The sequence below is a fragment of the Heteronotia binoei genome, chromosome 16 (assembly GCF_032191835.1).
Source record: "Heteronotia binoei isolate CCM8104 ecotype False Entrance Well chromosome 16, APGP_CSIRO_Hbin_v1, whole genome shotgun sequence".
NCBI lineage: Eukaryota > Metazoa > Chordata > Lepidosauria > Squamata > Gekkonidae > Heteronotia > Heteronotia binoei.
In genome coordinates this window covers 21,386,486-21,398,962 of record NC_083238.1, presented here as the reverse complement: position 1 = coordinate 21,398,962, position 12,477 = coordinate 21,386,486, and the positions used below count along the sequence as shown (strand labels likewise).

At 46.5% G+C, this 12,477-nt stretch overlaps 1 protein-coding gene across 2 annotated transcripts in view; it reads left to right on the top strand.

Annotated features, from left to right (window-relative positions):
* CCDC148 (coiled-coil domain containing 148) overlaps positions 1-12,477 on the top strand; it is a 217,736-nt gene that overhangs the window by 160,217 nt on the left and 45,042 nt on the right. For both annotated transcript variants that reach the window (XM_060257342.1, XM_060257341.1), the window contains exon 11: positions 4,233-4,373. In XM_060257342.1, the coding sequence (XP_060113325.1) occupies positions 4,233-4,373 (141 nt within the window). The remainder of the gene's footprint in view (positions 1-4,232; positions 4,374-12,477) is intronic.

Below are 12,477 nucleotides of genomic sequence, written 5' to 3'. Positions count from 1 at the left end.
GTTGTTTTGCACACTAACTAAGCATGTTTTAGAGATGTTTAAAATAAAAATAAATGTATTTCCTGTAGGAAGAGGCCCATATGCACCCCAGTTTTATAGGGTTTTTTTTTTTTAAATAGACCTACTATATGTTTTATATTGGCTCTAAAGACACACTTAATGAGTTCAGCAGACTGAGATCTATGTCAAAAAGAAACGGATACATTGTGTGAACCCTCTCGATAAATTTTGCTTTGGGGAACTGCTAGGGGAAATCTGGCGTTGATCCCTCTCCCTGCCACCACCCATGGAATCATGGAGACTCTGGTGTGCATGAAAATGTCCTGTGTGCGCAGCCTTTTCCATTCACTTCAGTGGAGGGATCTGCTCCGCATGGATGCGACTTTTAAAATGTGTGGCAGAGTCATGGGAGGGTCAGCTCCTTGTGTTCGCTTGAATTCCCGCCTCTGAAAGGGGTCAAAGGGTTCGGTTTGCAAATTCACCGCGGGTGTTTTTTGGCAGCTTGCCTCTGAATCCCACAACTTGGGGTTAGGGTTGCCAAGTCCAATTCAAGAAATATCTGGGGACTTTGGGGGTGGAGCCAGGAGACTTTGGGGGTGGAGCCAAGATCAAGGCTGTGACAAGCATAATTGAACTCCAAAGGGAGTTCTGGCCATCACGTTTAAAGGAACGGCACACCTTTTCAATTCCTTCTTTCCATAGGAAATAATGAAGGATAGGGGCACCTTCTTTTGGGGCTCATAGAATTGGACCCCCTGGTCCAATGTTTTTGAAACTTGGGAGATATTTTGGGGAGAGGCACTAGATGCTATACTAAAAATTTGGTGCCTCTACCCCAAAAAACAGCCGCCCCAGAGCCCCAGATACCCGCGGATCAATTCTCCATGATTTTCTATGGGAATAAATCTCCATAGGGAATAACAGAGTTCCCAGCAGACATTTCCCTCCCCTTCCCCCGCTTTCTGACGACCCTGAAGCAGGGAGAGTGTCTCCAAACCGGGGGATCCCCTGCCCCCACCTGGGGATTGGCAACCCTACTTGGGGTAGGTAAGCGGGTGGGTGGTTGTGCACGAGGGATCCCGCTTGCCAACCTTCCTCTTATGTTCTGTATTATTTACTCAGAGCCATAAATGGTAAATAAGCAATGCAAAAAGGTGATTTATACTATCTAGAAGCCTGTTTAAATTTTGGAATTGACATTATGTTCTTAAACAATGTGATATTGGCTAGAGTATAAGATCTCCTAAATAAATCAGAGAGTTAAATGGCTGCATGTTTTTAATTAAATACAGTTTTATCGATTCACACAGGCAGGCTCTGTTTGCTGAGGAGGCTCAGTTTTCCATCTTGGGGCTTGCTTACATATTTGAATTGGGGGATGGGAGATTTTGCATTAGTTGATGACCTTGTTGTCATCATTTCATCTCTTGTTGGCCAGATGATGTGTTTTCCCCACAAAGGCGTAGCTTGTATCCTGTTGTTACTTCTCATAAAGAACTGGGCATGGATAAGCACATCTGAGCCTCAGATGTTGTCTTTGTTCTGTGTGTGGAATATTATTGAGGGCTGGGTGCAGAATGGGGTTGCCATCTTCCAGGTGGGGCTTGGAGATAACCCAGAACTACAACTAATCACCAGATGACATAGATTCATCCCCCTGGAGAAAAGGCTGCTTTGGAGGGTGGACTCTATAGTCCCTCTCCTTTTCAGATCCTGCCCTTTCCAGGCTTCATCTCCAAATCTCCAGGAATTTTTCAACCTGGAGCTGGCAAGTTGCAACCCTAATGCAGAAGAAAAAAAGAGAATGCACATCCTAGTGCTGGAAAGAATTGTACTGTCTGTCTGAGACCATATTGGCTTGATCCCTGGCAGACAAAATGGGGCAGAAGAGACAAGGGTTGTCCTCTGAGCAAGTGAAGCCCCAGTGGCCTTGCCACCATCTTGGAGATTTGCCTTAGACTTAAATGGTGGACTGTTGCTTTCTCCACCACCACTGGCCTCAGCAGAACTTCCAGTGCCTCATTTGCTTAGTTGATGATCTGGCCATGGGTGTCAAACAAAACAATCTGGTCTGCTGCTATTGGCATACCTTCTTGGTGTGTGAGAGGATGTTGGCTCCTAATATATTAAAATGCCTCCGGCCAAAGGCAGACAATAGTCTCTCCATGACCCAGAAGAGAAGTTGAATTTTGTAGTATGCCTACTCATCCCACATTTGCCTCTAGTAGCCAGAGTTCATAGGTCTTTCAGGAGGGGACACTGTTGTTTCACAGTTTTTAAGCAAAGTCTCTCTCAAGCCATGTACAAATGTTTGTCTTTCATTCTTCCTGCAGTGCCTCTTAGGGTGCAACTTGATGAGAGATACAGGAAATCTATTATTTGAATCTCTGGGCATGTTTTTTTTTTTTAAAAAGCTGCCCCAGCAGCCCTGCTTTGGATTGGGGCAGAGGCACTGGAGGAGTGGGGTTTAACTCAGGGGCGTTGTACTGATTTGTTATGAGGGCTGGATCTGACGTAAATGGGACTTTGTGGGGCCAGGCCATGCATATCATAAAATGTAATCTCATGTACAGGAGATACGAATTTTATAAAGGATACAGAGAAAACAAAGATTTTTTTTTTTACTTAAAATACAAACATGCTTTAAAGTCTTGCAATGTTTTCTTTAAAATGGAGGTGTGGGGGGATTTGGCAATGTAATTTTACAACTAAAACATCAAGAAAAAGCACAAGGATCACAGCAGAAACTAAAAATATAAACCAAAAATATAAAATGCTCTGGGCTTAGGAAAACATGAAATGGCTGAGCATTGTAAGCTTCTCCCCCTGCCCCCAGGTCTATTCAGATTGGCAGTAGCTCTTCAGTGGAATATCCCCCTTTGGCTGTGGGTTCCCAGGTTAGAGTACACACTAGGCACCAGTTCTAAGATCCATTCAGCAGAGACATGCTGGCTCAAATAATCAACCCTTTATTTGCAAGGTCACACAACTTCAGCAAGGAGCTTCTAACTGGCCATATAAATGCTGAAAAGTGAAACTGAGCTCCACTCCATTAAAATACATTGCAGCACAGACAAAGCTGCAAGGAAAACACAGAATGCATTTTCCATGAAGGTCTCTATGCCCAGAGTAGTCTATCTGGGCACAGAGACCTTAATGGAAAATCCATTCTGCATTTTCTTTGCAGCTTTGCAAGCCCAGAGTTGCTTCCTGCTTCAGCCTGCAAAGACAAGAAAGAAAGAGCTGGGAACTTTGGCAGCCTTGGAGCGTGAAAGGGCGAGGACAAGAGGGAGGGAGAAAAGAGCCCCATGGGTCTGATTAAAGCTGTGTGTGGGCTGGTTCTGGTTTATGGGCTGAACATTTGGCACCCCTGGTTGAACCCTTCTCCTCATGCTGCTTTCACAATAAAAATTGGTTATCCCAAACTGCTGTTAGACCAGATATGGGAAAACTACAGGTACTCCTGTTACACCTCTCTCTCTCTTTTTTAGCACTGGTCTAGTAGTGGCTGGAGGATGGGTAGGAGTTTTTAGTGGGAAAATGCTCCATGAGACAGCCTCACTGACCCAGTATTGCATTTCAGTCCCTATTTGCTTCTTGCTGCCACTTTTGAACCTTGGCCAGCATTTGGGAAGATCCTAGCAAAACGGTCCCACATTTTGCCTTCTTGTGTCATCCAGTTGGACCAACAGTAGTTGTAACAAGGAACTGCAGATCAAAATACGAGGGGACACGTTTCTTGAAAGAGACTGTGTACCTGGACTAGCGCGTTGTTGCGATACAGTGGGTTGAGAAAGAATAGCTACCGCTAGCTTCCCATAACACCAGGCAAGACAAACACTATCTTCAATGTTCAGCCTACTTTTTAATGTGTCGGCCAGTTCATATCCATATCCAAACATGCCATTTCAAAGGGACTTCATGGAGCTTAAGTCTTTGGAACCAAGGATGGTGGCATCTGCCGATTTGCCAACGCAGTGATAAAGTCCAGCTTGCGCTCAGTGTTGTCCACAAGGTTTTGCTGACCCCCAGGAACAAACTGTGAAAACTCAATACACTGGGGGTGGGGTAAGCATGGAAGTCTTGCTCTGCAATGTGCACAGGTCTTAGCATTTTGCCTTTTTGCTAAATGCCCAGCTTATCTAGTGGGAAAAGTTTGAATGCCACAGGCTGTGATTTTTTTTTTTTGCTTGTTTTCACTTGGAACTAATATCTCCATCGTTGTTGTTCAGGTTCTACAGTGGCGGGCGCAGCAGGAAGAGGCCATCCGCCTGGAAGCTGCTATAGCTGCCCGAAGAAAGGAGGAGGAAGATGAGAAAGTGAAGTTCCAAAAAGAAAAGGAAATGCTTCAGAGAGCAGAGGACAAAGAAAAAGTATGAGTAACGTGTGTGGGTTTGAATGGTTTAATATATTTTAAAGCCTTAATGGAAGCGGATGCTTTACATCCTTGTAAACAGCCTTTAGAGTTATTGTAGAGTTTTAACAAGTGCTAAGTGGAGATCTGACAGTGCCTGTTTCAGCCTAAAAACTCTGCGCAGCTTTCGCACAGATTGTGTACAGTTTTGTGATCACTGTTATTAATAGCCTGGCCCTAGACACACGCTCTGTGCCTGCCGTGCAGTCAGCGACCGACTTGTGCCAAACGGCGACTCTCCAGCAGATTTTTGCTGTCAGGTATCTAATGTGGCCAAGGCAAGTGAGGCTTTAAGTGCTGCAGCAAGGTATGCTGCAATGCACCAAATAAGCATCACAGTGTAATGTCTGCACACTGCAATCGGAGCATCGCAGAGGCAGCTTTGCCAAAGAGCGGGCCTGATGCCCGATGCCTGTCACAGGGAAAATAGTGAGGGCCTCGCTCTGGATAACAGAATGTGCATTTGGTTTGCTGATCCGTTGAAAAAAAAAAAGGAGCTGAAAAGAAAATCCTAACAATATTTCGGAAGAAAAATAGGGAATGCCGCAGATCTGTGTACGTGTGGCGCTGCTAGATTTTTTAACCGAGGTTGTTTTCATATAACAATCGTGTTTGTTATAAGAATCAGTTGCTTTAAAATGCATATAACCATTCAGCTAACTTTATCCTTTCTAGTCAATAATAAGGATGCTGGATCATGCAAAATATTGGATCAAGTCTTCTTCTTCTTGTTGTTCACGTTAGGAGCTCCTTTAACTTCTTCAAGGTTTGTGAGGAGAAATATTGTCACTCCTGCATTTTGGCATATGCAAAGGATTTGTATTAATCAGCAAAACAGAAACCAAGGGAAGACAAATGTCTAATTGTTTCCAAGGCAAAGATTGCAGCCGTCCAGCTTTTCCTCATGGAAGTAAGATGTGAAATACTGGGCAAAAGGAAGACTATAAAGGAAGGCTTTCTCCATTGAATTTGCTTTTCCAAAACAAGGCAGAGTATGGCAACAGGAGTTGAAGAATTTTTCCAGGCAGAGATCCAAAGACATGTGCTGACTCTTTTGTGTGTACATTGGGACTTCCTGGTGAATTCTGTCCAAGTCGTAGCTCCTTTTGTATTATCGTGGAGTGTTCCTGCAATCCTTCTGTATTTCAGGAGAGATTTGCCAGGGAGAAGGGAGTTGTTGTTGTTTTTGAAAGAGGAAGTGCCCCAAGCCCTGCTGTTCATGCAAAATGGCTCTCCTGGGTGGTTCCCCACCATGGTCCCCTGTGTTGTACCCCCTGACTTCAGTGTGTTTGAGCATGGGATTAATAATGAATGCTTTTGCCGTGATCCCAGAGCTCTTGAGTTTACCATGAGAAATATTCTATCCTTTTTATAGCAGACTATGGTAACCCATCTGCTTAGGGTCTTCTGGGTCACAGATATGGTTTGCTTGTAATGGTAAATACCATATAGTCAGTAACCACGCCCTAAGGGGTTTATTACCCTCCCATAGGACTGTTCTGTCAGGCATTTGATTGAAGGCAGCAATGATCTGGCACTCTCCTACTACCACCTTCCCCCCTTTTTTCTTTATGTTCCCTCTATCCAGGGGGCTGATGGACACTGAAAGTATCTGCCATCTTGAATGTAAATATAGTACGGCAGGGGTGGCCAACGGTAGCTCTCCAGATGTTTTTTTTGCCTACAACTCCCATCAGCCCCAGCCAGCATGGCCAATGGGGCTGATGGGAGTTGTAGGCAAAAAATCATCTGGAGAGCTACCGTTGGCCACCCCTGCAGTACTGTATTGTTAATGAACTGTTTTAATGTATTTTAGGCTGCGATCACACACACTAAGTAATGCGCTTTCAATCAACTTTCAATGCACTTTCCAACTGGATTTTACCAGTTCACATAGGGCATTTTCGCACTGACCTTAATCAGCAGCGACGCCCCTCTTCACCGCGCAGGATCGGCGCGGATTTTGCACTAATTGCCGCGGAGCACCCGGAAGAGCCGGAAAGTCCCGCGGCTTTTGCGGCGCAAATGGAAACTGGATTTTGGCGGTTTCCGTTTGCGCTGCAAAAGCCGCGGGACTTTCCGGCTCTTCCGGGTGCTCCGTGGCAATTAGTGCGAAATCCGCGCCGATCCTGCGCGGTGAATAGGGGCGTCGCTGCTGATTAAGGTCAGTGCGAAAACGCTCATAGTAAATCCAGTTGGAAAGTGGATTGAGAGTGGATTGAAAGTGCATTATTTAGTTTGTGTGATCTCCGCCTCTATGTTGTTTTAATTTTTATCATGTATTGTGTCCATTCCTGATGTAAGCTGCCCTGAGCCCTGCCTGCAGGGAAGGACGGCCTAGTAAATTGAACATCACCACCCCCTCCATGAATAGACTTCCCCGCGTGAGCCTCTTATTTCCCTAATACGGTATAGAGGAGCACAAGACTATAACTTAGACCTGAATACATACTTTACCAGAGTTGTGGGGTTGTGCTCCTTCACAATGGGGTCTCCTAACAGTCCCTCACTCTCAAGAACAGAGTCCATTATATCCTGAGCCTTTCCTGTTGCTGCTCCACCACTGCTGTGGAACAACCAACTGGAAGAGCTGCAGCACCTGACCTTGAGCCTTTCCAGCAAGGCTGTGGAACAGAGCAATATAAAAGCTCATGGGGCAGCATGAAATTATAGACGTGGGTGTCGAGCGCCGATATTTCTCACTAAGCAGTCTTTTGTTTTAAATCAAAGCTGTTTTATTGTTAGAAACTCAGAAGCTGTACCAAGGACACAAGCCTCGGGAGTAATGACGTATACAGGGTTACACAGTTGCTATATAGGATATCTTCAAAGGTTACATTACAGATGCATACTTGAGTCACGGGTTCAAAAGTTGCTAAACACTATTTTTTTTTATTATTATTAAGGAATTCAGGCTATTAAAAACATCTCCCTTTCTCACACTTCTATAGCAGAAGATAAGAGTTGTCTGTGTGAACCTGTGGGAGAGGCGACTTGAAAGTGGTACCAGCCAGGCTGTAGCATAAACATCCTTGGGCCAGATGGATTTATTACTTGCCCAATGGTTGTAAATAAGGGGGGTGCAGTCGAGAGCTGGTGACCTGCTCTGTGTCTAAGAAACAACCATGTTACAGAAATAAGCGCAACCATGTTACAGAAATAAGCGCGCTTGACAGTGGGTTCAATAACCGGTTTTAATCATTTTAATAGATGATATTATCGCCATGTAATATTTGTTGGTGACTGTAGCCTTGAAATTAAAAGATGTTTGCTCCTTGGGAGGATAGCTATGGCAAACCTAGGCAGTATAATAAAAAGCAGAGACATCACCCTGCCAACGAAGTCCGTATAGTCAAAGCAATGGTATTCCCAGTAGTAATGTATGGCTGTGAGAGTTGGACCATAAGGAAGACCGAGCACAGAAGAATAGATGCTTTTGAATTGTGGTGCTGGAGAAGTCTCCTGAGAGTCCCTTGGACTGCAAGAAGATCAAATCAGTCAGTCATAAGGGAAATCAACCCTGACTGTTCCCTGGAAGGTCAGATGCTGAAGCTGAAGTTCAATTTGGCCACCAAATGAGAAGGGAGCACTCACTGGAGAAGACCCTGATGCTGGGAAAGACAGAAGGCAAAAGAAGAAGGGAACGACAAAAGATGAGATGGCTGGACAATTACTGATGTAACTAACATGAATTTGAGCAGACTTCAGAGGATGGTAGAAGACAGGAGGGCCTGACGTGACTTTGTCCATGGGGTTGCAAAGAGTCGGTCTCGACTGTGTGACTGAACAAGAAAAAAATTTGTTGTTATTGCCCACCTTCAATCTGACTGTGTTAGGTTTTACAAATTCCATGATAAATGGGTTACAAGCAGGGGTGGCCCGATGCCCCATGGTGCCCTAGGCAGGGCCAGCTTGCCCACTAGGTGGTTGCCTAGGGCGCTGGGAGGTTGGGGTGCCAAATTGGGCTCTCCACCCCCCTCCCGGAGCCCCAGGCAAGCACCTAGTTTGCCTGCCTCCCCCACTCACCCGTTGCTACCTCCGCCCGCCACCACTGCTGCCACCGCCCACCCCTCCATTCTCTTCCCTTCACCCCCCCGTGCCCCCCATGCCTCCTCCCCTCCCCGCCGCACCTCCTCCTCCCTCCCTTCAGACCCTTCCCCACCCCATGTCAATTTCAATGCCAGAACTGGCTCTAGCGCCGCTTTCCAGCTATCTAAAGCCCCACCCCCCACCGGCCGATCACTCAATTGCGGGTAAAACCACACCGCAGGGCTGCGCTCACAGTCTGTCAGGACCAACATCCTGAAAGGGCAACCCCACTGCTGCTTTATCCTCCCCTCCCCACTTCCTGGATGGTAGAGGAGTCAGCCTTTCAGGACGCTGGTCCTGACAAACTGCAAGCGCTTCCCCACGACACAGTTTTATCCATGATTGAGTGATCGGCCGGGGAGGGGGCTTTAGATAGCCAGAATGAGGCACTAGAGCTGGTTCTGGCATTGAAATTGACATGGGGTGTGGAAGAGTCCAAAGGAAGGAAGGAGGAGGAGGTGCGGTGGGGAGGGGGGGAGCCGTGGGGGGAGGTGCAAGGGTATTTGGAGGGGTGCCAGGCAGCGAGTCTGCCTAGGACACCACGGGGCATTGGGCCTTTCAAGTGGGGGAAGCGAAGGGAAGGGAATGGAGGGGCAGGCGGCAGCAGTGGTGGCAGGCGGCGGTAGCAGCAGGTGGGCATGGGAGGCAGGCAAACTAGGTGCTTGCCTAAGGCACCGGAAGGGGGGTGGGGAGCCCAATTTGGTAGGCCTAGTTTGCCTACATAAGAACATAAGAGAAGCCATGTTGGATCAGGCCAATGGCCCATCCAGTCCAACACTTTGTGTCACACAGTGACCAATATATGTTTGTGTGTGTGTGTATTGCCTAGTGGGCAAGCTGGCCCTGGTTACAAGGTTTTCCAGCTGTTTTGTGTGCACTCAAGTTTGTCCTCATAGGAGCAAGGCTAAGAGTGCAGAAATAGCTCTGCTGCAAGATGTGGCGATGATAGGCAGAGTATGCCATGGAATATCAGTTGTTGATGAGGGCAGTGGCGATATTGCTTTCGTTATGCCATGCTGGTCAGCTTCGTGGAAGCAGGATACTGAGCTAGATGGATCTGTGGTCTATCTCAACAGTACCCTCATGTTCTGGCAGGGACCTCATCCAACTTTTCTTGTAGCCCTAGCCAGTGACTAGCTGAACACTGCAGATGGCTCTGACCATTCTTTGCCACGGCCAGGACTGTCACACTGGATAATACACATGCCCTGAATCTTAACTACCCCTGATTATTAATAGGGAGGTGTTTCACTTCAGGCAACAGCAGATGTAGGTAATACTACTGTAGGATTTTGTTATTGTCGTTTTGCCTCTTGGACTTGGACATCTTGCTTCTCCCATGGTGGAGAGAGTAAAGAGGGAAAATGAGGTGTTTGCTATGCAGTCTGCCGCTACACTCAGCTAAAAGTGGAGCTTTCCTCCAGAATTAGAAACCTTCTGCAGAAGGAAAGCCTCTCCTCCCAGGCAAAGACTCTTTGGCATGGAGAAAGGCCCACACCAAGCTGAGCGGGATGGGTAAGGTACAATGTAGTCATTCAAGTGTCTCCCATTGCTTCCAGCAAAAACATATAGGGCATTTGAATAGTTACACCCAGGGCTCGGTGTAAGGGCTGTGTGGCCTAATATGCAAATGGGTTCCTGCTGGGCTTTTTCTACAAAAAAGCCATCTGTGAAACAATGGTGACATCAGGGGGTGTGGCCTAATACATAAATGAGTTCCTGCTGGGCTTTTTCTACAAAAAAAGCCCTGGTTACACCAATTACTTGGTAAGGATGGGCATTAATGAATTAAAATCTGAAACAGATCACATCTATGTGAACAGTGCAATTCAAAGCAGCTACACCCTTCTAAGCTCACTCTCTTCAATTCTAACTCCACTTAAAATTGCAGTGCAAAATCTCATTGCTAAAAAACGATGGCTGTTGGCACACTTCATAAATTATCATTATTGTGACATCTCAGTTCTCTGCATTTTACATTTATACAATGCAAGGGCAGCAGCAGGAGGGATAGCGAGGAGATAAAACGACTCTGCAGATAATCTAAGTGACAGGGGCATCTTCGTACCAGAAGAATTAGCAGATGTTCCTGCTGAAGAGGATCATCCCAGTAGGCATTTTTTGTGCATGGAATTTCCAAATTCTGCCAATCACTGCACCATCTAAGTAGCTTGAGTAAGACTTGGAGAGGGTGTATTTGGTTGTGTATTCTGTTTTCCTTTCTAATGTTGCACCCTTTAGGGGCATCTTGCTTGTCCTTTGTAGACTCCATTCAGCCCTGTGGGCTGGGGTGGGGACCGGAGACACATAGCGTTAGTTCCTCTCTCGTTTTGCTGCATTTGATTGACTGATTTCAGTATTTCTCTCAACCTGACTCTGGTAATCAAGTCGGACAGGGTGGAGAAAAATAATGAAAACCAGCCGTGTGCAATGTAGTAAGGCAGAGTGGGAAGGGGTTAGCTGTTTTCACCAGTGTGTGCTCAGTTTGTTTTTGGAAATATATCCAGCCTCTCACCTGCTCGAGAATCTCAGAAATGCTCACAGGCCAGCAATCCACACTGTCATACTGCATGGTGCCAACACCGCTAACACGAATGTTAGAATGGGTCTGTTTTCTCCTCTCCGCTTAGAATTTGGTAAGCAGGGGGATGGTTTGGATAGATTCTCTTGCCTGAGAATGTCATCCCAGTTGGATTCGGGGAGAAAGTCAGGCAAATAAACAAGGATGGGGGGAAAAGACAACTAACATGAGTAACGACGATAGTAAGATGATTTTTTTTTTTAAATTGCAATTAAAACTAACAAACCAACGCACTGTATGCAGCCGTACTCCTTCCATCGCGTATACCCCGCTCACGCTATTCTTCTTCCCATTTTCATGGAAAGAAGTGTGTGGCCTGTTGGTAGGAAGCCAGGGTGAAAAGTCAGAGCAGTGGTTACGAATGCCCCAAACCGTCATCCGTGTCTGTGTGGACAATGGCAGCTGTGGGTCTTCTTTCGTGCCAGCGGCGCGCTTGAGTTTGTTTGAGAACATTGCCTCTCCAGGGTTGATCCCCCCCCCTCCTTATCTTCCCTTGCATAGAATAATTACACTGGCACCCTAGTGGGAATCTGAATGTATTGTTGATTGTGTTTTATTTGCACGGGTAAACACTCTCTAAAGCAGCACACTATTGCAACAAGATATGGTAAAGATTATACACGAAACGTAACCTTTGGGGAAGACGCATAGACTCAAGAAAGAACTGTGCATATCATTCTATCCAAACCTCAGATCGTTTTGCTGCCTGCACGTGCCTCCCCCCAGCCTCGTCCACACCCGCCAAGGTGCTAGGGCTTGGTTGGGAATGGAGTGTATATAGGGTTGCCAATCCCTAGGTGGGGGCAGGGGATCCCCCGGTTTGGAGGCCCTCCCCCTGCTTCAGGGTCGTCAGAAAGCAGGGGGAGGGGAGGGAAATGTCTGCTGGGAACTCTATTATTCCCTATGGAGATTTATTCCCATTGAAAATCATGGAGAATTGATCCGCGGGTATCTGGGGCTCTGGGGGGGGGGCTGTATTTTGAGCTAGAGGCACCAAATTTTCAGTACAGCATCTAGTGCCTCTCCCCAAAATACCCCCCCCCCAAGTTTCAAAACTATTGGACCAGGGGGTCCAATTCTGTGAGCCCCAAAAGAAGGTGCCCCTATCCTTCATTATTTCCTATGGAAGGAAGGCATTGAAAAGGTGTGCCGTCCCTTTAAATGTGATGGCCAAAACTCCCTTTGGAGTTCAGTTATGCCTTGATCTTGGCTCCACTTATAATGTCTCCTGGCTCCACCCCCAAAGTCTCTTGGCTCCACCCCCAAAGTCCCCAGATATTTCTTAAATTGGACTTGGCAACCCTAAGTGTATATGATGCTGATTACAGGTCTTATATTCAGATAATTATGCCAGAGAGGCTGTTGACCCTCATACTGTTTTTACGAGGAAGCA